Here is a 27,257-nt window from a genome sequence, read left to right on the forward strand (position 1 = left end):
TACTACTACTTCTTGTACTACTACTTCTTGTACTACTACTTCTTATACTACTACTTCTTGTACTACTACTTCTTGTACTACTGCTTCTTGTACTACTGCTTCTTGTACTACTGCTTCTTGTACTACTACTTCTTGTACTACTACTTCTTGTACTACTACTTCTTGTACTACTGCTTCTTGTACTACTGCTTCTTGTACTACTACTTCTTGTACTACTACTTCTTGTACTACTACTTTTACTACTACTTCTTGTACTACTACTTCTTGTACTACTACTTCTTGTACTTCTGCTTCTTGTACTACTACTTCTTGTACTACTACTTCTTGTACTACTACTTTTACTACTACTTCTTGTACTACTACTACTTGTACTACTACTTCTTGTACTACTGCTTCTTGTACTACTGCTTCTTGTACTACTACTTCTTGTACTACTGCTTCTTGTACTACTACTTCTTGTACTACTACTTCTTGTACTACTACTTTTACTACTACTTCTTGTACTACTGCTTCTTGTACTACTACTTCTTGTACTACTACTACTTGTACTACTACTTCTTGTACTACTGCTTCTTGTACTACTGCTTCTTGTACTACTACTTCTTGTACTACTACTACTTGTACTACTACTACTTGTACTACTACTACTACTTGTACTACTACTTCTTATACTACTTCTTGTACTACTACTTGTACTACTACTACTACTTGTACTACTACTACTTGTACTACTACTACTACTTGTACTACTACTACTTCTTGTACTACTACTACTACTACTTGTACTACTACTACTACTTGTACTACTACTACTACTTGTACTACTACTACTTCTTGTACTACTACTACTTGTACTACTACTACTTGTACTACTACTTCTTGTACTACTACTACTACTTGTACTACTACTACTACTTGTACTACTACTACTACTTGTACTACTACTACTTGTACTACTACTACTACTTGTACTACTACTACTTGTACTACTACTACTTGTACTACTACTACTTGTACTACTACTACTTGTACTACTACTACTACTTCTTCTTGTACTACCACTACTACTTGTATTACTTCTGCTGCTACTACTACTTCTTGTACTACTACTTCTTGTACTACTACTTCTTGTACTACTACTTCTTGTACTACTACTTCTTGTACTACTACTTCTTGTACTACTGCTTCTTGTACTACTGCTTCTTGTACTACTACTTCTTGTACTACTACTTCTTGTACTACTACTTCTTGTACTACTACTTGTACTACTACTTCTTGTACTTCTGCTTACTACTACTACTACTTTTTGTACTACTACTTCTTGTACTACTGCTTCTTTTACTACTATTTCTTGTACTACTACTTCTTGTACTACTACTTCTTGTACTACTACTTCTTGTACTACTACTTCTTGTACTACTGCTTCTTTTACTACTACTTCTTGTACTACTACTTCTTGTACTACTACTTCTTGTACTACTACTTCTTGTACTACTACTTTTACTACTACTTCTTGTACTACTACTACTTGTACTACTACTACTTGTACTACTACTACTTGTACTACTACTACTGCTTCTTGTACTACTACTTCTTGTACTACTACTTCTTGTACTACTGCTTCTTGTACTACTACTTCTTGTACTTGTACTACTACTACTACTTCTTGTACTACTGCTTCTTGTACTACTACTTCTTGTACTACTACTTCTTGTACTACTACTTCTTGTACTACTACTTTTACTACTACTTCTTGTACTACTACTTCTTGTACTACTACTTCTTGTACTACTGCTTCTTGTACTACTACTTCTTGTACTACTACTTCTTGTACTACTGCTTCTTGTACTACTACTTCTTGTACTACTACTTCTTGTACTACTACTTCTTGTACTACTACTTTTACTACTACTTCTTGTACTACTACTTCTTGTACTACTACTTTTACTACTACTTCTTGTACTACTACTTCTTGTACTACTACTTCTTGTACTACTACTTCTTGTACTACTACTTCTTGTACTACTACTCTACTTCTTGTACTACTACTTCTTGTACTACTACTTCTTGTACTACTACTTCTTGTACTACTACTCTACTTCTTGTACTACTACTTCTTGTACTACTACTTTTACTACTACTTCTTGTACTACTACTTCTTGTACTACTACTTCTTGTACTACTACTTCTTGTACTACTACTTCTTGTACTACTACTACTCCTTGTACTACTACTTTTTGTACTACTGCTTCTTGTACTACTACTCTACTTCTTGTACTACTACTTTTACTACTACTTCTTGTACTACTACTTCTTGTACTACTACTTCTTGTACTACTGCTTCTTGTACTACTACTTCTTGTACTACTACTTCTTGTACTACTGCTTCTTGTACTACTACTTCTTGTACTACTACTCTACTTCTTGTACTACTACTTCTTGTACTACTACTTCTTGTACTACTACTTCTTGTACTACTGCTTCTTGTACTACTACTTCTTGTACTACTACTTCTTGTACTACTACTTTTACTACTACTTCTTGTACTACTACTTCTTGTACTACTACTTCTTGTACTACTACTTTTACTACTACTTCTTGTACTACTACTTCTTGTACTACTACTTCTTGTACTACTACTTCTTGTACTACTACTTCTTGTACTACTACTTCTTGTACTACTACTCTACTTCTTGTACTACTACTTCTTGTACTACTACTTTTACTACTACTTCTTGTACTACTACTTCTTGTACTACTACTTCTTGTACTACTGCTTCTTGTACTACTACTTGTACTACTACTTCTTGTACTACTACTTTTACTACTACCTCTTGTACTACTACTTCTTGTACTACTACTTCTTGTACTACTGCTTCTTGTACTACTACTTCTTGTACTACTACTTCTTGTACTCTACTACTACTTCTTGTACTACTACTTGTACTACTACTTCTTGTACTACTACTTCTTGTACTACTACTTCTTGTACTACTACTTCTTGTACTACTGCTTCTTGTACTACTGCTTCTTGTACTACTACTTCTTGTACTACTGCTTCTTGTACTACTACTTCTTGTACTACTACTTTTACTACTACTTCTTGTACTACTACTTCTTGTACTACTACTTTTACTACTACTTCTTGTACTACTACTTTTACTACTACTTCTTGTACTACTACTTCTTGTACTACTACTTCTTGTACTACTGCTTCTTTTACTACTACTTCTTGTACTACTACTTCTTGTACTACTACTTCTTGTACTACTACTTTTACTACTACTTCTTGTACTACTACTTCTTGTACTACTACTTCTTGTACTACTGCTTCTTTTACTACTACTTCTTGTACTACTACTTCTTGTACTACTACTTCTTGTACTACTGCTTCTTTTACTACTACTTCTTGTACTACTACTTCTTGTACTACTACTTCTTGTACTACTACTTCTTGTACTACTGCTTCTTTTACTACTACTTCTTGTACTACTACTTCTTGTACTACTACTTCTTGTACTACTACTTTTACTACTACTTCTTGTACTACTACTTCTTGTACTACTACTACTTGTACTACTGCTTCATGTACTACTACTATTTCTACTACTCCTATTTCTTGTATTACTACTTTTTGAACTACTTCTGCTATTACTATGCACACTCATACACTACATACATGTATATATCGAAGCATCTATTTTACAAGATGTTTTCATAAATTTGAAAAATGTGCTGGGATGTTTCTGTTATGCTGTTATTTCACTGTGGACTTTTTTGCATTTATAGCCATGGATTGTAAGTGAATTGTTTGTGTGTATCATTGCAGCATATCACATCTTTTCTTCAGACTGAATGAAATCTTCCCAAAGCACAATCATACAGGGTGTAAGCTCTTGTTAATAGTCCCCTTTCTGTCACATACTTTCACACTAGTGTACTGGAAATAACTAAGATTCTATATATGTCATAATGTTAAGCAAAGCTTATGAAAAATAAAAGCTGAATTATTTTGCATGTTTTTTTTTTTTTTATAAAGATTTTTGTCTCATACGGTGCATTGAAAGATATATTTGTGTAAAGTAATGTTGTACGGTAAGCAGATATTTTTTTATTTTTCCTCAAAATTAACTTAGTAGCTTTACCTACCTTTGCCAGAATTAATGCAATGCAATATAGCATAATCCTGTTATGTCTATGTACCATTAGGTCATCCTAAATCTACTTAATATCTAACATCAGTTAGGTACATATATAATTTATGTGATGAACTGATTGATCTTCACTGAGTTTTTGCACACTATAAAAGTAATTTATACTCTGCTTGTTTAGCAAAATTATTCTTTCTGAATATTAATAATTTTTCTTTGATTTTTTTACTTTGTTTTAAATTATTGCTACTTAACATCCATATTGGTTGAAGCCATCTTAAATCTATTTGAGTATTTATGCGTGTTACACTTTTGAATATGTAAGATAGTGAGAAAGTGTAGAGTTTGCAGGAGATATAGGAGGATGTGTAGTTATGTATATGTGCATTATTTTGTAAGGTCAGTGCTTATTTGTTATTACTATATTCATTAGATAAAGGAGAGATATGTAGACATCTGCATTTTCTTTTGAAATCAGTGGTGGCTTTGTTGTTACAGTTTATTTAGTACATTAGACATACAAGAGGGTTGTAGAGATACAGTATATGCATTGGTTTGTTTTTACCATATATACACTATACCAGATATAATTTGTAGATGCTAGTTTGTAAATCATCGTAATGGTAAGATATAGTAGTACTGTATAGGTCAATAGAAGTAGCAGCACAAAACATTGTTTCTTTATGACTATAAAGTAGATTATTATGTGTTTATTTATTTATGATGCACTCACGCCTGCAGCAGCAGCAGCCACAGTCCCCGGTCACGACAGGGGAGGATGTTCAACTCTCTGCTCTCAATGTTAGAGGCACCATGCTCTCAGCAGCATACCGCCCTCATGCTTACACCAAACCCAAAAATCAAGTTTGGGGTAATGTATCTTTCTTTGTTATTTTTTGAACTCTTAATAGCTTGTATTTGTTATATGTACTCAAAATTTATTGTCCAAAATGTCTTGCTATTCTTTGTAAAATGGTGAGTTGTTTTTATCATGTTAGCTGACAACACTGAAGGGTTCTACAGGTCATGCATTATACAGTTGCAATATTCTTTTTCTTTATTACATATTTCTTGGACTTAAGAGAATCATTGCTGGGAAGTGTGTGGACCTCTTCCTATTTCTTTCTTGTTTATGGACTCATTGATCCAACATTGTATTGGTCACTGGTGTAGTAATTGTTTGTATCAGTCATGTTTACATTCATACATCATATGGAAAATATCATCATTTCTCCATGTGTAACAAGACATTGTGGCCATGCCACCCTGTATTGTAAGTGGTTATTAAAAAAAAATATTGAATAAGATTTGTAACAAAGCTTTATATTTCTTTATTAATTGCATTTAATACTAATAATTTTGAGAAAGGCATAACTGTTGGCTTCCACCATCATTCATCCACTGATAATTTTTTGTAGAATGTACAGTACCAGTAATATTTTTATACAAATTAGTATGACACCTTAACATATTGCATAAAATAATAATTGTGAGTAGTAGAATGGGTTAAGAGTAACACTGTATATTGTGGAGAGATGGCAGTGTATGATGTGACTGCAAAGAGAATACATAAGAGTGAAGTACAAGATACAAGAGTAACTGGTAGGTATGAAGTGGGGGAGTACATATAAAAATAGTTCCATAACTGGAGTATACCTGGAGAGGGTTTCAGGGGTCAACACCCCTGCGGCTCAGTCTGAGACCAGGGCTCGTGGTGGGTTAGGGTCTGATCAACCAGGCTGTTACTACTGGCCACATGCAAACTGACGTACGACCCACAGCCCGGCTGGTCAGGTACTAACTTTAGGGGCCTGTCCAGTACCTTCTTGAAGACAGCTGGGGGTCTATTGGTAATCCCCCTTATGTATGCTGGGAGGCAGTTAAACAGTCTTGGGCCCCCAGACACTTATTGTGTTGTCTCTCAGTGTACTCGTGGCACCCTGCTTTTCACTGGGGAAATGTTGCATCTCCTGCTGAGTCTTTTGCTTTCATAGGGAATGATTTTCATGTGTAAGATTGTAAGATGTGTAGGATTTTCCAAGTGTATGTATATTATCATGTATCTCTCACACCTGCATTCCAGGGAATACAAATCAAGAAACTTCAACCGTTCCCAGTAATTTAGGTGCCTTATCATACTTATGTGTGCCGTGAAAGTTCTTTGTACGCTCTCCAGGTCAGCAATTTCACCTGCCTTGAAGGGGGCAGTTAGTGTACAGCAGTATTCCAGCCTAGAGAGAACAAGCGATTTGAAGAGAATCATCATGGGTTTGGTGTCCCTAGTTTTGAAGGTTTTCATTATCCATTCTATCATCTTTCCTAGCAGATGCTGTAGATGCATGTTGTGGTCTTTGAAGGTGAGAGCCTCTTACATTATCGCTCCCAGGTCCTTTACATTACTTTTTTGCCCTATTGTATGGTTAGAATTTATTGTATACCCTGATACAGTTTTAATTTCCTTAAATTTTCCATATCTGAGTAGTTGAAATTTCTCTTCCTTGAACTACATATTGTTTTGAGTGGCCCATTTGAAGATTTGGTTAATGTCCAATTGGAGTCTTGTGGTGTCTTCGATGGAGGTCACTGTCATGGCAATTCCGGTGTCATCTGCAAAGGAAGACCCAGAGCTATGGTTTACATCTCTGTCTATGTCAGATATGAGGATGAGGAATAGAATGGGAGAGAGTACAGTGCCTTGTGGAACAGAGCTTTTCACCGTAGCTGCCTCAGACTTTACTCTCTTTACTATTACTCTTTGTGTTTGGTTTGTCATGAAGTTATAGATCAATCTACCAACTTTTCCTGTTATTCCTTTATCATGCATTTTGTGCGCTATTACACCATGGTCACACGTGTTGAAAGATTTTGCAAAATCTGTGTATACTACATCTGCATTTTGTTTATCCTCTACAGCATCTAGGAATACCCAGCATAGAACATGATAGATGGCTTTGTTGGGTAGTGCCTTGATGCTGGTGAAAGGCTCTTGATCTGAGGAATTGAAGGTACTCACCCTTTCTTCAGATCAAACCGGATTACCTGCCAGTTCTCAGATGCTGTATGGCTCCTGGGCTTAGCAAATGCCCAGATTAAAACAACTGTTTGGAGGAATCCTCAAGGAAAAAACAACCAAAAGAGATATTGTAGATGGAAGTACAAAGTGCAGATAGTCATGTAGAATATATAAATAGAAATGGCTAATTAATCAAATCTAGTATTTACAAAAATAGTGAATAAACATGTGATGATGTATACATCTTTCATACCATAACTACATGAATATATAATGACAACCTCAGAGGCAAGGTACATAGAGCTGCATTAAACATCTTTAATAGGAATAGTAAAAAAGAAGACTACAGGAATTATTCTGATATCTAATTTTTTTGCTATTGAACAGCAACTACTGCAACTAAAGGTTCTTTTTTTCTTAATTAAATGCCATAACTGTTGTTCAGGGCTGTACAAGATAGCAAATGTGACTTATTAAGTGAGTTGCCATCCTTCTGAGAGAAACTGTCTGCATCTCCACAGATTTAACAGTTTTGTAATCAGTCTCCCAATGCTGTCACCAGTAAATTACACATGTTTATGCTATCTCTTCCTTATACTGAATATATTAGCCTCTAGTTTTAATGTAGTGTGATTGTGGATTTGAAATAACCAACTACAAATCTTGGACACCCTTGTCATCAAAAATGACCTCTAACTGAAATTCACTGTGCATCATAAACCTACATAATCAGCCAACTATATACATTTCTTCAGTTACCATTCTTTTCAAGTAAAAAGAAGTACTGTCTCCAGGTTTTTTTTCAGGGATCATGAGAATCTGCAGCCCAAACATATTTGAACAAGAGAAAGAAATAAAGGAACAATTTTCTAAACTAGAATATCCTGACTGGTTCATTCAATCAAGCCTTAGCAGTTCTTACAAAAACTACAGTAGTATTTCAGATCTGCAGATCCAGCTTCCCCAAAAAAGAACATTCCACAAATAAATTAGTTATCCCTTCTAATCAAAGCATAGTGGATAAATGTAAAAATGTCTCAAATGCAGCATTTTTGTACTCTTACAAAACTGGAAACAGTTTATCTAGGAACCACAACTAATCCCCTGCAAAAACTGTGATGTGATGTACATGAGGCAGATGGACTGTGACTTGGAATCTCTCCTAACAGAGCATAAGCAGCCTATTAGATATGGCCATGGAAGATGAGACCTGTTTCAGCATGTAAAAATTTCAACTCAGTATTAACTGGGAAGGAGCCAATATAACATATAAAACAGAGTGCACCTGTAAGTGTCATGTCTGAGGGAAATGTGTGGTGTGAATATAATGCAGAGAATTCATAGTTTGGAAGTTAGGAAGAGGTGCGGGATTGCCAAAACTGTTGTCCAGAGGGCTGAGGAAGGGTTGTTGAGGTGGCTCGGACATGTAGAGAGAATGGAACGAAACAGAATGACTTCGAGAGTGTATAAATCTGTAGTGGAGGGAAGGCGGGGTAGGGGTCGGCCTAGGAAAGGTTGGAGGCAGGGGGTAAAGGAGGTTTTGTGTGCGAGGGGCTTGGACTTCCAGCAAGCATGCGTGAGTGTACTTGATAGGAGTGAGTGGAGAAAAGTGGTTTTTAATACTTGACGTGCTGTTGGAGTGTGAGCAAAGTAACGTTTATGAAGGGATTCAAGGAAACTGGCAGGCCGGACTTGAGTCCTGGAGATGGGAAGTACAGTCTGCACTCTGAAGGAGGGGTGTTAATGTTGCAGTTCTATGATCTCTAGTGTAAAGCACCCTCTGGCAAGACTGATGGAGTGAATGAAAATGAAAGTTTTTCTCTTTTGGGCCACCCTGCCTTGGGAATTGGCTGATGTGTTAATAAAAGAAAAATAACATAGATAAATGCCCAATAAAGCAGCCTGATGGATTACCAGCCATAAGAAAATTAGAAAATTAGAATCAACACTCAGAATAACAGTACCTAACTTTAATATTTTAAAAGAACAGTTAAAACCAAATGTATGGTAATTTTGAAATTTGTTTTAAAGAAGCCTATACATACTGACACCAAGCCTAACACTGAATACTACTACTAATACTACTACTAATACTACTACTAATACTACTACTAATACTACTACTACTACTACTACTACTACTACTACTACTACTACTACTACTACTACTACTACTACTACTATTACAAGTACTACTACTACTACCACCACCACCACTGTCACTGCCACCTGCTATTTCTACTACTACCTACTATTATTACTACCACTATTATTACCTACTACTACTACCTACTACTATTACTAACTACTACTTTTACTACCTACTACTATTACTGCCTACTACTATGACTACCTACTGCTGTTACTGCCTATTGAGGTCTGATCACTGGGCTGCAGGGGCATTGAGCCCCAGATCTCTCTCCAGGTATACTGCTACTGCCTACTACTGTTACTACCTACTGCTGTTACTGCCTATTGAGGTCTGATCACTGGGCTGCAGGGGCATTGAGCCCCAGATCTCTCTCCAGGTATACTGCTACTGCCTACTACTGTTACTACCTACTGCTACTATTACTAGTTACTACTACTATTACTAGCTACTACTACTATTACTACTACTGTTACTGCCTACTACTATTACTGCCTACTACTGTTACTGCCTACTACTGTTACTACCTACAACTACCATCACTACTCTGATGCTGTTGGCACTGCTGCTGCTCCTGTAGTACTAAGTCCTCTCTGACATTCATGTCATTAATGCAGACTCTGTCTCTGCATACATCACATTCTCCCCTCTATCTTTTTTGTCTCGCCAGCATCCTCTCCTCAGTGCTTCTGCCGCTGACTCTGTTATTTTTTTTTCACTTTGCAACAAGGCATTGTATAACTTTTACCAGTTTGGAACTTTTCCTTGAACACTTGTAACAAAATGACCCACTGAATGGCAACATCCCCACTCATCCACTTTAGTTTGGTCATTCAGCACATGGAGCAGTGGGGGCTCAGTCCTCCAGCCAAGTCAGACATGTTAGTAAACATTGCCAGATTTTGCAAATGGGAACACTGTGGTTTCATTGCATTGTTAGTTAGAAGTAAACAAAAATCACTCAATGCAAGCTGTGCAGTGTGTGAAAAAGAGGATATGAAACTTAGCCTTCCTCTTTCTAATAATAATAATAATAATAATAATAAAAATGATGCATAATGATGATTTTCTCATGATGCCTAACATACTGTCTGGAATGATTACCAGATGAAGAAATAGTATAATGATATCTTGAGGCTTAGATTTGATGTGTTATGACTTAAAGCTGAAGTGTTCTTTCAACTGGCTATGCTATTATTCAGGTGTATATTTTAATTTTAATAATTTTAGAACCACTTTTAATTGAGGTATATATAGTATATATAGTCTGGAAATCAAGGTTTCTGTGCCTTATGTTTCTTAGCCTCAGGGATGCTACCAGTTGAGCCCTTCTTGTCATGGGTAGTACAACGTGTTGACAATGGTGCGCGTTCTCTAGGCCAACATGGAAATCTGCCTGTCAAGAATGCTTTTGTTAGTGCAGAAAATAAAAACTTGTGTATGAGATGGACTAAGCATTTTAGAAGGTTAGAAGCTTTTGCTTCCTAATGCGTCATAGTGGCTGCGTTGTAATATAGCTGAGTATAGCGGAGCTGTTGCATGATACGTCATAGTGGCTACATTGTAATCTAATAAGGAATATTAGAACTGTTGCATGCTTTTCATGTGGTACCATACATACCTGCATGTATCTAGTCAAGTACGTATAGTGGAACAGTTGCATGATATGTTTTAGTGGCTGTGTTGTAATGTAGTAGAGGATAGTAGAGCTGTTTTATGCTTTTCTGCTCTACTACACATATATGCATTCATTTTGTTTTACTAGTTTACAATTTATATTAAAAGAAAGAAAACATATACAAACTCTCTTCATGAAATATATTCTTATTCTAGATGTGTGTATCACCATTCTTGCCCCCATCAATTGTTAGTATACGTATTTATGCTTCCTTAACAACCTGTTTCAAGAAGAATGTAAGTCACAAAACCATGGCTGGAATGATTCGCAACTAACTCAGTTTGAAGTAGAAACTTTAGTCATTTCAGTCTGCCCTGAACCAATGTCAAGTTGCAACATGATGATGGTCCAGGAGAAACTGAAACATCATTCAGAATTTTCTCTCAAGACATATAGTAAAAGAAAAAGTTTATTAGTACAACACTTCACCCAAGTATGGCCTCATGTGCGAAACATACTTCATATGAATGTCATTTTTGCTGTGTCTTTTTAACTAGTACTTGCGGGCTACGTCATACCTGTCATTTCTTTTGCAAATTGCAGGTTAGTTGTGACTCCATTTTATCTTTCTGACATAATTATACCAATATTATTTTATCCCTCATATCTTATCTCTCTCATCTGGCAAAATATACTTTAATATACTAATCATTCCCCTGTTTAATTTTGACTGAAGATAAAGATTCTCTTCATAGAAACACTCAATATAATTTTTTAAGTTTTCCAATTTTTATCTTTTATTACAAAAAAATATATGTGATATGTACAAAAAAAAAGGTCAAATGTGCTATATTATATAGTACAAAATACATTTTTCAAAAAGAAATTTGTGGCTTGAATGAGTTATAGCATGTTAAAGTTATAGATTGGAAGTAGTGTAGTGGTTGTGGGTTTACTTATATGTAGCTTCTGGAGTATAATGAAGCTTGTAGTGTCCCCTCTTCAGTATTTAATCTAGTGTAAAGTTTTCTTTTAGATTTTTAGTCATTGTGGCACTCACTACCTCCTAAAAACTATTCCATTGTTATTCCACTCCACTCCTCCTTTTCTTCCTTATCTTATGGTAATGACCCCCTAGTGTGTCAGCTAATGGAGTTACAGTAGGTGCAGTGGTATGTGGTATGAATATTAACAGAAGCTTCAAATAACCTCAGATAAGTACACATTGATGTAAGAATTGTATTGAGCTATCACATCTTGTACCATAACAATATCTACTGTATAGTTCCATATATGAAAAAATTTTGATTTTTTCATTTACAGTGAATCCTCTATAAAATCCACTAACAGGGGAAAAGGGGTGTCCACTTTAGTTAAAATCTGTTAAGTTGAAATTTTTTATTAAACAAGACTATGTCTGCTTGATTGACTACCAGAGATTTCTGAAGAGAAGTTGCAGAGGTTGGTGGATGAATTTGGTAGGGTATGTAAAAGAAGAAAATTAAAAGTGAATATAGGAAAGAGTAAGGTTATGAGGATAAAAAGATTAGGTGATGAAAGATTGGATATCAAATTGGTGGGAGAGAGTATGGAGGAGGTGAATGTATTCAGATATTTGGGAGTAGACGTGTCACCAGATGGGTTTATGAAAGATGAGGTGAATCATAGAATTGGTGAGGGGAAAAGGGTGAGCGCTGCACTTAGGAGTCTGTGGAGACAAAGAACTTTGTCCTTGGAAGCAGAGAGGGGAATGTATGAGAGTATAGTTTTACCAACACTCTTATATGGGTGTGAAGCATGGGTGATGAATGTTGCAGCGAGAAGAAGACTGGAGGCAGTGGAGATGTCATGTCTGAGGGAAATGTGTGGTGTGAATATAATGCAGAGAATTCATAGTTTGGAAGTTAGGAAGAGGTGCGGGATTGCCAAAACTGTTGTCCAGAGGGCTGAGGAAGGGTTGTTGAGGTGGTTCGGACATGTAGAAAGAATGGAACGAAACAGAATGACTTTGAGAGTGTATAAATCAGTGGTGGAGGGAAGGTGGGGTACGGGTCGGCCTAGGAAAGGTTGGAGGCAGGGGGTAAAGGAGGTTTTGTGTGCGAGGGGCTTGGACTTCCAGCAAGCATGCGTGAGTGTACTTGATAGGAGTGAGTGGAGAAAAGTGGTTTTTAATACTTGACGTGCTGTTGGAGTGTGAGCAAAGTAACGTTTATGAAGGGATTCAAGGAAACCGGCAGGCCGGACTTGAGTCCTGGAGATGGGAAGTACAGTCTGCACTCTGAAGGAGGGGTGTTAATGTTGCAGTTCTATAAACTGTAGTGTAAAGCACCCTCTGGCAAGACTGATGGAGTGAATGAAAATGAAAGTTTTTCTTTTTTGGGCCACCCTGCCTTGGGAATCGGCTGATGTGTTAATAAAAGAAAAATAACATAGATAAATGCCCAATAAAGCAGCCTGATGGATTACCAGCCATAAGAATAAACTAGAGTACTATATAACAGTACAGTACAGTATAACTGTAACTATACCTGAAAAGAGAAAAGTAAAAAGTACAGTACAATACAGCAGAGTACAGTACCTTTTCTGGTAGACAGATGAGCTTATAGATGTTCAGTATTCCTATGTTGTCTACTGATACCCAGAATAACTTATTCTGAGTCAGCTGCAGCAGCTGGTGTGGGGAACCACACCATCTGCTTTGCAGTCAAGGTCACACACTTCTACTTCTTTTAGAGGTCATTTTTAATAATACTGTACAGGGTACTTTAATAAACTAATAGAAAACACTGTATGTATATTCAGGAAAAAATGGAAATTATTTTTTTTAACATACCAGACATCTACCACTGAGGCAGGGTGACCTAAAAAGAGAAACGGAAGTTTTTCTTATTTTGTAGTATTTAGTAATTCATACAGGAGAAGGGGTTCCTAGCCCTATGCTCCCGTCATTTTAGTTGCCTCTTACAACATGTATGGCTTACGGAGGAAGGATTCTTTTCCATTTTCTCATGGAGATAAAAGAAAATAAAAAAGAACAAGAACTATTAAGAAAATAGAAAAAAATCAAGATGGGTATGTATACATATATGTGTTCATGTATGTCTAGTGTGACCTAAGCATAAGTACAAGTAGCATGTTTATGAGACAGAAAAGGACACCAGCAATCCTACCATCTTGTAAAACAATTACAGGTTTCCATCTTACACTCATTTGGCTGGAGGTGAAATGATTATTATTATATATGAGCATGCATGTAGACAATGACAAACTGACAAGAACTGATTTACTGGTCCTATTGCCCAGGAACAATGAAAATAAATGCATCCAGGATGAAGCCCAAACCAGGGAAACTTGCGATTAATCAGACTTGATCCACTATATTTATGGTATGACTGAACTGGACAACTGTGATATATTGAATTTGGTCCACTGCATTGCTATTTTTATTAGACACCCTATTAAGCTGACATGTTGAGCCTTGGTCTGGTCAGATTTTTTGTCTATTTTATCCAATATCCTCTTTACAGAGGGCCATTTTATGAAGGTTTTACTGTATTTTTCACTATTTTTAAATTTGTTTAAATTTTATGAGTACTGTAACCTATAATCCAAAAAGTTGTTTGATGGTTGAACTAACATCTTGATACAGTGGTACCTTGACCTATAAGTGCCCCAACTTCGAATTTTTCCAATTTTTTGCTTTGAGTTGCAAGCCAAAATCTAAGTTACGAGCGAGCTTCAGATAAGTCGCCACTAATTGGCAGCGTATCTTAAGTCAAATCCAACTCTGTACCCAGAGGAATGTCAGGTACTTCGTCCCATCCCACATGCGCATCCAAGACATAACTGGAAGGATAATACTCCCACATTAATCCCAGATTGTAGTGAGGCACCTCGTCCCTTGTTTGGTTCTCGTATGAATCCAGTGAAGAGGTAACCTCCATATCAACACTCAGAGTTTTTCCAGAAACATTAATTAAGGTGGGTGGAGTACTGATAGTGGTGGGTGGAGTAGTGATGGTAGTGGGTGGAGTAGTTATGGTGGTGGGTGGAGTAGTTATGGTGGTGGGTGGAGTAGTGATGGTGGTGGGTGGAGTAGTGATGGTGGTGGGTGGAGTACTGATAGTGGTGGGTGGAGTAGTGATGATGGTGGGTGGAGTAGTTATGGTGGTGGGTGGAGTAGTGATGGTAGTGGGTGGAGTAGTGATGGTGGTGGGTGGAGTAGTTATGGTGGTGGGTGGAGTAGTGATGGTGGTGGGTGGAGTACTGATAGCAGTGGGTGGAGTAGTGATGGTAGTGGGTGGAGTAGTGAGGGTGGTGGATGGAGTAGTGATAATGGTGGGTGGAGTAGATATGGTGGAGGGTGGAGAAGTGAGGGTGTTGAATATAGTGGAGATGGTGGTGGGTGCAGTACCAAAGATGGTGGATGGAGTATACAATATTTCTTATTTATAAATACATTTTTCTTATTTAAAAACCTGTAACAAAAAAATTGGGGAGGTTTTTGGAGGGCTGGAACGGATTAACCCTTTGACTGTTTCAGCCGTATATATACGTACATCTTACGAGCCAGTGTTTCGGACATATACAGTGGACCCCTGCATAACGATCACCTCCCAATGCGACCAATTATGTAAGTGTATTTATGTAAGTGCGTTTGTACGTGTATGTTTGGGGGTCTGAAATGGACTAATCTACTTCACAATATTCCTTACGGGAACAAATTCGGTCAGTACTGGCACCTGAACATACTTCTGGAATGAAAAAATATCGTTAACCGGGGGTCCACTGTATACATATACTCAATAATTCTATCAGCTTCAAATCAAGCAGGAGAAAGCTGGTAGGCCCACATGGGAGAGAATGGGTCAGTGTGCACTGTATAAAAAAAATCCTGCAGCACGCAATGCATAATGAGAGAAAAAAAAACTCCGACCGTGTTTTTGGATTAAAACGCCGACTTTGAGGTGTGTTTTCCTGTAGTATTTATGGTTGTATGTATTCTCGTTTTCTTGGTATCATTTGATAGAATGGAAAACATATTTACAGAAATAGAGATGATTTTGATTAGTTTAATGATGAAAATGACCTTGAAATTGAGCTCAAAGTAGCAGAAATGTTTGATTTTTACCAATGTTCAAGAGTAAGCAAATCACACCACACGTCCAATACGCGTCAACTGAGGAGTCTAATATTCTTTCACTAGTGCACTGATATTATTTATACCATTTTTACAATAAGCAGTAGTCTGCATAACAGTAAATCTTCTATTTTTTGTGTGAGTAAAAAATCAAAATAGCTAGCAAGAATAATATAAGAGGGGCCTGGAGACGTGACTAATCAAGAGAGGATATGTTATTTTAGTGCCAAGAATGTCTTCATTGTTTATTCTGGACCCTATTTTGAAATTGGCATCTTTTTTAATTTGGGTGAAATTGGCCAAATTTCCTGTGGAAAATTGCATTTATCTGAATGTAACTAATTATGTACATAACAGTAAATGATAACAAAGATAATTATTATTTATCAATGTTACATAGACAAGTAGGAATTTGGGACACCTAGGTCGCAAAAAATGTCCCCCTTGGATACCTACCACTGTCATAACCACAAGTTGCTCTGGACCTATTAATTAACCCTTTCAGGGTCCGTCCCGTAGATCTACGGCTTTACGGTGAGTGTCCAAACCGTAGATCTACGCCATGAGCTCAGCTCACTCTGATAAACTGTGAGTGGTACATTTGGGCCTAGATATGAGAGAATACATCTATGTGGTATGTGTGCACCACATAAAACAGATCCTGCAGCACACTGTGTATAATGAGAGAAAAAAACTGAGATCATGATTTTTCGATTAAAACAGCGACTTTGCAGTGTTTTTTCGTATGTTTTTTATAGTTGTATTTGCGATTTCTTGGTCTCATTTGATAGAATGGAAGACATATTACAGAAATAGAGATGATTTTGATTGGTTTTAGCACTGGAAATGGCTTGAAACTGAGCTCAAAGTAGCAGAAATGTTAAATTTTTGCCGATATTCAAGAGTAAACAAACGACCTCACATATCTAATACACGTCAGCTGGTGGGTCTAATATACATTCACAAATATGGTGATGATATTTATATAATTATTACAGTATTGCATAACAGTAAATCTTCTATTTTTTGGTGTGAATAAAAATTCATTATGTGAATAAAAAATCAAAATGGAATTTATTTGTAAAGCCTCAAAATGTAACTAATGAACAGAGGAAACGTTAGTTTAGTTCCAGGAATACCTACATTGTTTATTCTGGAGCCTATTTTGAAATTGGAATATTTGGAACTTTGTGTTAAATTGGCCAAATTAACAATTTCCGATCACTTTATTTTGTAGTTGAAACAGTTGACTTGGCGATTTCTTGTGCTCAATCGATAGAATAGAAGTAATACTAGTGAAATAGCTAAGAATTTGGTTGATTGGAATAATGTAATTGGCCTAAACTGGGAGTCAAAGTCGGCAAAATCGCCGATTCGTAAATATCACTGACATCAAAATTCGCGAGAGCATAATTTCGTCAATTTTCCACCAAATTTCGTACTTTTTGTTTTATTACCTTCACAAAAAGATTCTCTACGATTTCATAAGAAAAAATAACAATTTTTTTTTTTTAAATTCTTGGACACTGGTGCGTGACTTCAGATTTTGGCCTTGGACCCTGAAAGGGTTAAATGAAATATACATACACCAGGAATACTGGTAAATATATAAATTTGTGGACTGTATATTAAAAATAATAAATGGTTATATATATACACAATTACATAACAGAAAGAAAATATATCTTAATATCACTCACCAATTTGACTGGAGATTAATGTGTATCATACTCAGAAAACCTCACTCTAACTATTATTTATTTATTATCACACTGGCCGATTCCCACCAAGGCAGGGTGGCCCGAAAAAGAAAAACTTTCACCATCATTCACTCCATCACTGTCTTGAAAGAAGGGTGCTTTACACTACAGTTTTTAAACTGCAACATTAACACCCCTCCTTCAGAGTGCAGGCACTGTACTTCCCATCTCCAGGACTCAAGTCCGGCCTGCCGGTTTCCCTGAATCCCTTCATAAATGTTACTTTGCTCACACTCCAACAGCACGTCAAGTATTAAAAACCATTTGTCTCCATTCACTCCTATCAAACACGCTCACATGCTGGCCAGAATTACACACAAATCTAGAGAGCTTATCTGAGGTTCCTGGAGCTGTCTTGTCCAGTCGTCTGATATCTCAAGTTATGCAGGAATGCACATCCAACAATTTCGCCTCCTATTTGAGAGGTGTCAGCCCAATTTTAACCTCTAGAGCACGAAAAATTCTTCCCATTCACTCTAACGTTATGTTCAATTCAAAAACCAAAATGGCGACCCACCTCCCCAGCCGCAGGTTTCCCATTTTCGATAACATACTTCTTTTAAAAATACAATATAGGGCATCTATTTACCTATAAATTACCGTATTTCTGGAAAATATATACAGTATTTTCCACATTGCCAATTGGGTAGTTGAAATCGGTAAATGGGCAGTTTCTTGTACTCAATTGATAGAAAAAATGGAATTCTAAAGAAATAGCTATGAGTTTGATCGACTGGAACAATGAATTGGCCGAAAATAGGGATCAAAGTCGGCGAAGTCGCCGATGTGTATATATCGCCAAGATCTCAAACTTTGCGGGAGAGTACAGGTCTCCCTCAACATTCACGAGGGTTAGGGGATCAAGAGCCTCGCGAATGTGGAAAAACCGTGAATGTTTGGTGCCCCAATATATTGTAGGGAAATATAATACAATACTGCTTCCTTAACTTGTTGAACCATGAACAATCATAAAATACATGAAAACGTCGTAAGTTGTACTAAATACACACGTTATGCCTTAACTACATGTATGTTATTAAATACCACTGCCTCCACCACTGCAAGTCCCTACTACCCTCCCTCCGACCCCCCACAACTGGCAGCCAGCCCTCCCACCACTGTGTGGTGAGTGTTTTGTTTGTTCATTATTTGCTATTAAACTACAGTATAAATAATGTCAACCCATTTATGAGTGCATATTGGAATGGCTATTCAGACAGGTATTGGAAGGTGACATTATGTGTTTACTCTTGAGCACAGCAAAGAATCAAACATTTGTGCTACTGCTAATAATAATAATAATAATAATAATAATAATAATAATAATAATAATAATAATGATAATAATAATAATTGTGGAAAATATTGTATATATTTTCCGGAAATACGGTAATTTATAGGTAAATAGATGCCCTATATTGTATTTTTAAAAGAAGTATGTTATCGAAAAAAAGAAGAGGGACTCGCCATCTTGGTTTTAAATTGGATACAATGTTAATATAATGGGAAGAATTTTTCGTGCTCTAGAGGTTAAAATTGGATTGGCACCTCTCAAATAGGAGGCGAAATTGTTGGATGTGCATTCCTGCATAACTTGAGATATCAGACGACTGGACAAGACAGCTCCATGAACCTCAGATAAGCTCTCTAGATTTGTGTATAATTCTGGCCAGTGTTTTCATAAATTTGGTTAGTGAGGTTTTTCTGAGTATGATACACATTAATCTCCAGTCAAATTGGTGAGTGATATTAAGATATATTTTCCTTCTGTTATGTAATTGTGTTTATATATAATCATTTTTTAATATACAGTCCACAAATTTATATATTTACCAGAATTCCTGATGTATAATTCATTTAATTAATAGGTCCATAGCAACTTGTGGTTATGACAGTGGTAGGTATCGAAGGGGGACATTTTTTGCGACCTAGGTGTCCCAAATTCCTACTTGTCTATGTAACATTGATAAATAATAATTATCTTTGTTATCATTTACTGTTATGTACATAATTAGTTACATTCAGATAAATGCAATTTTCCACATTTAATTTGCCCGTTGGTCCTTCTTGAACCAGAGGTAATTAGTGAAGTCATCAATTGGTTAATTACTTAATAATTATATGTGAAATGACAGAAGGAGGTGGATGTTAAGTTCACAAATTTACTTAATGTGTAGTGTATTATAATAATTACAATATTAATTTTGATAAGCTAAGCTCAAGTCTGGCTAAGTTTATATTAATTTGTATAATACTAATTTGATAAGACAATTCTGGCCAAGATTTATATCAGTGTATGTGTAATTGATAAGACAAGTGTGGATAAAGATTAATGTGTATAATATTAATTTGCTATGCCAAATTCTGGAAAGGATTTATTAATTTGTGCAATATTAAATTTGATGAGCCAAGTTTGTATTAATGTACATTTAAAATTTATATTATACATGTAATTGCTAAGCTCAAGTAGCTAGGATTTATTCAAAGGTAAGTTGTATCAGTGTTGTAAGTTGTAATCAATGTTATTAATTGAGTTGAGTTTAATACATTGCATCATGGCTGAAAATGAGGAAATTAATGTAGAAGACAAACATATGGAATATAGAGCAAAAAAAGCTTCACTGCAAGCTAGGAAGGGGCATGTAACAAAAGCATACAATAAATGTTTGGAATTAATGAATCAAGAAACTGTGAATACTGATGATTTAAAATTGTATTTAGATGCTTTAGGTAATAGATATGATTCATACAAATTATATTACAACAAATATGAAGGAGATTTATTAGTAAACTGTGTAGATGAGACTGAAGTAGATCTCATAATTAATCAGTATTATGAATTAGAGGAAAAGATTCTTGTAAAAGTCAGGCCTTGAATAAATTAAAATGTGTAAACCAGGCAGTTAATCAGTCTGCTCCAACAAATAATATGTCTTTGCCAAAACTCCCAGAAATGTGTTTGCCTGTGTTTAATCCTGGAGAAAATTGGGAGGAATTATGGTCAATTTTTAAAGCAGCTGTGCATGACAGGAGTGACCTAGCCTGTGTAACTAAATTATTTTACCTCAAAGGACAGGTAAGTGGAGATGCTTACATACTCATACAAGCCTTTCCCAATGTAGATGACTCTTACAAGGAAGCAGTTGACTTGTTGAAAGTCACTTATGGTAATATAGAACAAAGTAGGTTGGATCTAGTGAATATCATTGTTAATTTAAAATATCCAGATCACACTTACAAAGGTTTACAACAGTTTAGAGTTAAACTGGAGAGCACTCTCAAAACTTTAAGTAATAAATATAATCTGAAGGAATCAGACTGGTTATTGAGTGCCATGGTACAGAATAAATTAAGCTGTAAAACGAATGGATCACGAATAAATATCACAAGGGTTATTTTGGTCTGGAGGAAATAAGACTAGGTCTACAAGAATTAATTGTTCAGTTGCAGACCAGCCAACCAACTCATTTTAAAGATGCAACACATAATAACTGAGGTATCTGTCAGGTTTCACAAAGGGAAAAATTATTCCAATGTTAATAATCAAATTTCATTTCCTAAAAAGAGTTGCATAGGTGCATATCAAGTAGCAGGAATCAGAAATATTGATTCTCCACAAGTTAAGAAGAATAAGTACCCTCCTAAGAGTAGCCCAGTTAATAAGAAACCAGTCAAAGAAAGGAGAGATTGTCTCTTCTGCAAGGGTACTCATTCAGCTAAGAATTGCAATGCATACAATTCATGGAATGATAAAGTTGAAAGATTGGAGAAACTTGACAGATGTATCAGGTGTTTGGGTAATTACAATGTAAAGGATTGTTATGCCAAATTAAACTTCTGTTATCAATGTCACAAAGGAAGACACCATATAGTCATGTGTAAAGGTCTATATGATAATGTTGATAATATTGATAAGGTTGACAATCTTGACACAACAGTAGCTAATGTAAAAATTGCTGCTAATGTTAATAATGATGGTTTTACTGAAGTAGCCTTACCTGTGTTACAGGTAAAAATTGATGATAGGCATAAATCAAAAAATGTAACTGCATTATTAGACCAAGGATCCCAACGTACTTTCATTAAACGTAAATGTCTTGATGGTATGAAAGTACAGATGGGAGATCCCACAACTTTAAAATTATCTGCTTTTCTCTCGGATAAAAGGGCTCAATTGTGTGACACTGTTTATGTAACTGTCAGGTTAGGCAATGAGAAAAAACGTGTTAATGCAGTAATTGTAGATAGACTTCCAGAGAAAATATCTACAGTAGGACTTAGTAAAGCTACAGAAAGACTCTCACATAATGTAAATTTAGCACTTTCTGGTGTAAGTGATGACTGTAGGCTCAATAAATATTTTGATAGGTAGTGACTATTATGCCTCCTTTGTAAAGGGTATGGTAAAGAAATGTGGTGTCACCCTTTTGAAGACTGCTGGAGGCCATGTAATGTATGGTAGGATTCCTCGTAATAATAATTCATGACTAGAGGAAACTACAAATACCATAACTGTGTGTCTTACTCATGAAGTTGTACCCCAGTATAATTCTTCCATAGAGGATGGTGTTGAGCCAGTGCATAAATTGTGGGAATTAGACAGCATTGGAATAAATGTAAATGAAGAAAGTCCAGACGATTCTTTTACTCAGGAGCAGTACCTGAAAGATGTAAAATTTGAATCTGGAAAATGCTGGGTACGACTTCCGTGGAGACTGAACCATCCAGAATTGCCCACTAATTACAGAATTGCATATGGGCAGTTAAAAGCTCAGCTCCGCAAACTGAGTAAGACACCAGAATTGTTAACTGCCTAAAATGATATAATTGCTGAGCAGTTAATTAATAAATTTATAGAAGAGGTACCTCCTGAGCAAGCCAAAATTTATGGTCACTGTTTGCCACATCACGGAGTGAAGAAAGATTCTAAGACCACTCCTCTGAGAATTGTGTTTAATTGTAGTGCCAGGAGTAACAAAAATGTACCTAGTTTAAATGACTGTTTGATGACAGGTCCGTCGTTGACGGAAAAATTAGGAGATATCTTATTAAATTTCAGGATGAAAAATTATGCCTTTACGGCTGACATAAGTAAAACTTTCCTAAGAGCGGGTTTACAAGAGGGTGACCGGGATTGTACCCGCTTCTTATGGCCTGAGAATCCTATTGACCCACTTAGCCCTCTGAAAACATTTCGCTTTAGGAGCGTATTATTTGGTGCTACATCCAGTCCGTTCCTACTTCAAGCGACGATAAATGCACACCTTAAACGTATGGAAAGTCCATTGAGTAAAGTAATGAGCAAACAATTTTATGTGGACAATTTCCTGGGTGTGACGTCAACTGAAGAGGAACTGTTAATGACTTACGGAGAGACTAATAAAATAATGCAAAGTGCAAATATGCCTCTGAGAGAATGGAATAGTAATTCGTCCAAATTGAAGGACAAAATAAGTAAAGATTACCCTGGAGATGAAGTGCCACAATGTAGTAATGTATTGGGTTTAAATTGGGATACTGAGAGAGATTTGTTAATGTTAAAACCTAATAATTACACTATGCCCAATAAATTAACTAAGAGAGTTTTGCTTGCTGAAGTTTCCAAATGTTTTGATCCACTAGGTTTAGTGTCACCCCTTACTATAAGAGGGAAATTATTAATTCAGGAAGCATGGAAACTTAAATGTGCTTGGGATGAAATTCTACCTGAGCAATTCATTAACAGGTGGGATGAATTAATTGGTGATTATGAAAAAATTCCAATGTTGGAGATCCCACGCCAGGTGGCCAATCCAAATGGGAAAAATGTACTCCACATTTTTTGTGATGCTTCAAAATTGGCATATGGAGCAGTTGCTTACCTTCAATGTAATAGTGTTATTTCTCTTGTTATGTCTAAGGCTAAAGTGTCTCCAATTAAATCACGTACCTTGCCTCAGTTGGAATTAACAGCCATTTATGTAGGTGTCAAATTAGCTAACTATATAAGAAATAAGTTGCAGGAGGTAAATATTAGCGACACTGTAATTTGGTCTGATAATGAGGTATCCTTACATTGGATTCGCAATGGAAACAGTAAAATTGTGTACGTACAAAACAGAGTCGCTGAAATTTATCAGATGCAAGAGAAGTATAATAGTTTGGGTCAGCATATGTTAACATTTAATCATATACCTGGTGAGGAGAATCCAGCTGATTTCTTGTCTCGAGGTTTACCTTATGCTAAATTTGTAAATGCTGTATCATGGTTTAAAGGACCGAGCTGGTTGGTAAATAAAGCTAATTGGCCTGTACAAAAGGCGTATATTGCTCCTGTTGAAATTACTGTGACCACCGCTCCAATAGTTTGTCCTCCCTTAGCCATTGATATAAATAGGTATTCTTCTTTATCCAAACTACTGAATGTAACTAAGTTGGTGTTTAAATTTCTAAACAAGATGAATATTTCATTTAAGTTTTCACATCCTCTTGAATATTGGATAAAGAGGGTACAAGAAGAAATCAATGGAAATGAGATTAAATTGATGATGGAAAGAAAAATTGTGAAAGGTTCTATAATAGAGAAATTGGGGCTGTATTTAGAGAACAATGTAATTAGGTGCAGAGGTAGGTTACAAAATGCTGAATTGGGTGATTATGCTAAACACACTATCTTACTGCCCAAAACTCATCATCTAACAAATTTGATTGTTCTAAATGCCCATAAAAATGTAATGCATGGTGGGGTACAAGATACCTTAAATTGTATTAGGGAAACTTTCTGGATTCCACAAGGACGGCAAAGTGTAAAAAGGGTGATTAAATCTTGTGTAATATGTCGCCGTATGAATGCCAGATCCTATATGTACCCAGGTCGTCCACCATTGTCAAATGAGCAATTTGAGTCGTTTAGCAACGAACTCCGGCTGGCCGCAGTGTGGAAAATACTGTATATATTTTCCGGAAATACGGTAATTTATAGGTAAATAGATGCCCTATATTGTATTTTTAAAAGAAGTATGTTATCGAAAAAAAGAAGAGGGACTCGCCATCTTGGTTTTAAATTGGATACAACGTTAATATAATGGGAAGAATTTTTCGTGCTCTAGAGGTTAAAATTGGATTGGCACCTCTCAAATAGGAGGCGAAATTGTTGGATGTGCATTCCTGCATAACTTGAGATATCAGACGACTGGACAAGACAGCTCCATGAACCTCAGATAAGCTCTCTAGATTTGTGTATAATTCTGGCCAGTGTTTTCATAAATTTAGTTAGTGAGGTTTTTCTGAGTATGATACACATTAATCTCCAGTCAGATTGGTGAGTGATATTAAGATATATTTTCCTTCTGTTATGTAATTGTGTTTATATATAATCATTTTTTAATATACAGTCCACAAATTTATATATTTAATTATATATTTAACCCAATTACAAAGTCAGCAGTTAGCTGTTCCTATCATTCACTGTGTGGAGCAGGATTTTTAATACTGCTCACATCAACAGTGCAAACCTGTTCTCTCATGTCTAGGGCACTCATGGCATATTTCAGGGCACTATGAATTACACACAAATCTATGCAAGTGCCACCAGGCTCAGTCACAGATCTATGTGAGAGACAGTGAAAGGGTTAAAATATTTGTAATGGTGGCCTTATGGAGAATATTCTGAGAGCATGGTTTTCGGTAAAGAATTTTTATTAAATATCCATAATAAGGTGGGCCTGTAATTGTTTTACATGATGGTAGGCAAGGGAGGTTACTTATTTTAACGAGTTATAAATGATTACAGTGTGATTGTAATAATATTTTTTATACAGTGCATTATTTACAGTACTATAACTAATGTAGCTATAAATAATAGTATGTTAATTAAAAGAAGGTGGCCTGGTGGCTAAAGCTCTTGCTTCACACGGCGAGGGTCCGGGTTCGATTCCCAGCCAGGGTAGAAACATTGGGCGTGTTTCTTTAAACCGGTTGTCTAAGTTCACCCATCAGTAAAATGGGTACCTGGGTGTTAGTCGACTGGTGTGGGTCACATCCTGGGACAAAACTAACCTAATTTGTCCGAGATGCTCTGCATAACAAGGGGCTTTCTATATACGTACATAGTAGTATGTCATTGATGTCAACTTGTACATGTACTTGTAGTAAATAAAGATATTATTATTATTATTAAGGTTTACACATTTCTGTTGGTAACTGTAATAAATTGCCATACTTCCCTGGATGTAGTCTGATCATGCTAATGCCCAAGAAAAATTGTAGATAAATGTAGAACTCACAATATCTTTCTCCTTTAACAGTTTTTTCACTTTAATGCTTTCATCCTTACTTTTATTTTTCCATATTCCAGTTCTAAAGTCGGTTGGTCTCACCCTGGCTGTATTACACAAGCATGTTTTTTTTTTTCACACACACTCACACAATAATCCATCAGATTTCTTTTATAACCTACCCGAACACAAACACTGTGGCATGGCAAGTTTGCAGTACAAGAGATGCTTATGTATACTATGAAGCAGTGTTAAGCAGACAGCACCACAAGACAAGCAAACTTCAAAAAATGTATCTATGTACAGCATATTATAATATAGTATAAAAATGTATGATGCTCTTGAGAAGTTTAGTGTACTGAAATATGCTTCATACATATCTGTATCCAGACCAGTGTTACCAGATACATTTTTATATGTTGTGGTATAACAGCAAATTGTTTATTACTTGCCTTGTTTTTTATTTTAAAGCTATTATCCATCATAATGGCATTTTTATTATTGTAATAAAATATAATTCTTTTCACAGGTACTCCCATCACTGAGGCTGGGGAAAGCAAAAAATTAATACGGCCACAGGAGAAGTAAAATACTGTAATTTCATACATGCAGGTAATATGATTTTCCACAAAGATCAACAAATAAAGAAAACCTATTAAAGTGTTTGCAGTGTTTGAAAATACATTATACTTTACTTTATGATGATCTGAATATTATTAAAACTAAAGTGCAAGCAGTAATTATTATGTAAAGGAGTGGCATGAATTTTAGGGAATAAAAATAAACCCTCATAATTTTTACATAATTAATTTTTTTACCTATGATTCAAAGATAAATTTGAACTTTTACTAATAGTTTGGCACCTTAAAATTAACGTGATACTTTTTTTTTATGTATTTCACTATTATTATGAAGAAGTAGAAATATTTTTTGTTAAACATAACTATAATGCATTTTAAACATTAAATACTCAAAATGCCTTTAGATGCAATGTACAAGAGGTTCTTAAGCTGAACTTTTAGTTTTTCAACTAACAAATGAGTTGTTTGTATAGAAAATAACAGTAAAAATGATCATTGCCATATGTTTCACAGATGTTTATACTGCAGCTCAGCAGCTGTAAAATTTTAATTTCTTCATAACTGGCCTGTCTGTATATGCAGATGTTTGT

General features: G+C 35.8%; 1 protein-coding gene across 6 annotated transcripts in view; it reads left to right on the forward strand.

The window, feature by feature from the left end:
• LOC128684817 (protein FAM149B1-like) overlaps positions 1–26,737 on the forward strand; it is a 72,724-nt gene extending 45,987 nt beyond the window's left edge. For 4 of the 6 annotated variants that reach the window (XM_070100955.1, XM_070100974.1, XM_070100970.1 and 1 more), the window contains 2 exons: positions 4,893–5,022; positions 26,616–26,737. In XM_070100955.1, the coding sequence (XP_069957056.1) occupies positions 4,893–5,022; positions 26,616–26,674 (189 nt within the window). In that variant the 3' untranslated portion in view covers positions 26,675–26,737. Of the gene's footprint in view, positions 1–4,892; positions 5,023–10,616; positions 11,406–26,615 lie in introns of those variants that run through there. The other 2 variants (XM_070100967.1, XM_053771101.2) reach the window with 2 other exon arrangements.
• The last annotated feature ends 520 nt before the right edge of the window (positions 26,738–27,257 follow it).

Source organism: Cherax quadricarinatus, chromosome 5, assembly GCF_038502225.1.
Source record: "Cherax quadricarinatus isolate ZL_2023a chromosome 5, ASM3850222v1, whole genome shotgun sequence".
Classification (NCBI taxonomy): domain Eukaryota; kingdom Metazoa; phylum Arthropoda; class Malacostraca; order Decapoda; family Parastacidae; genus Cherax; species Cherax quadricarinatus.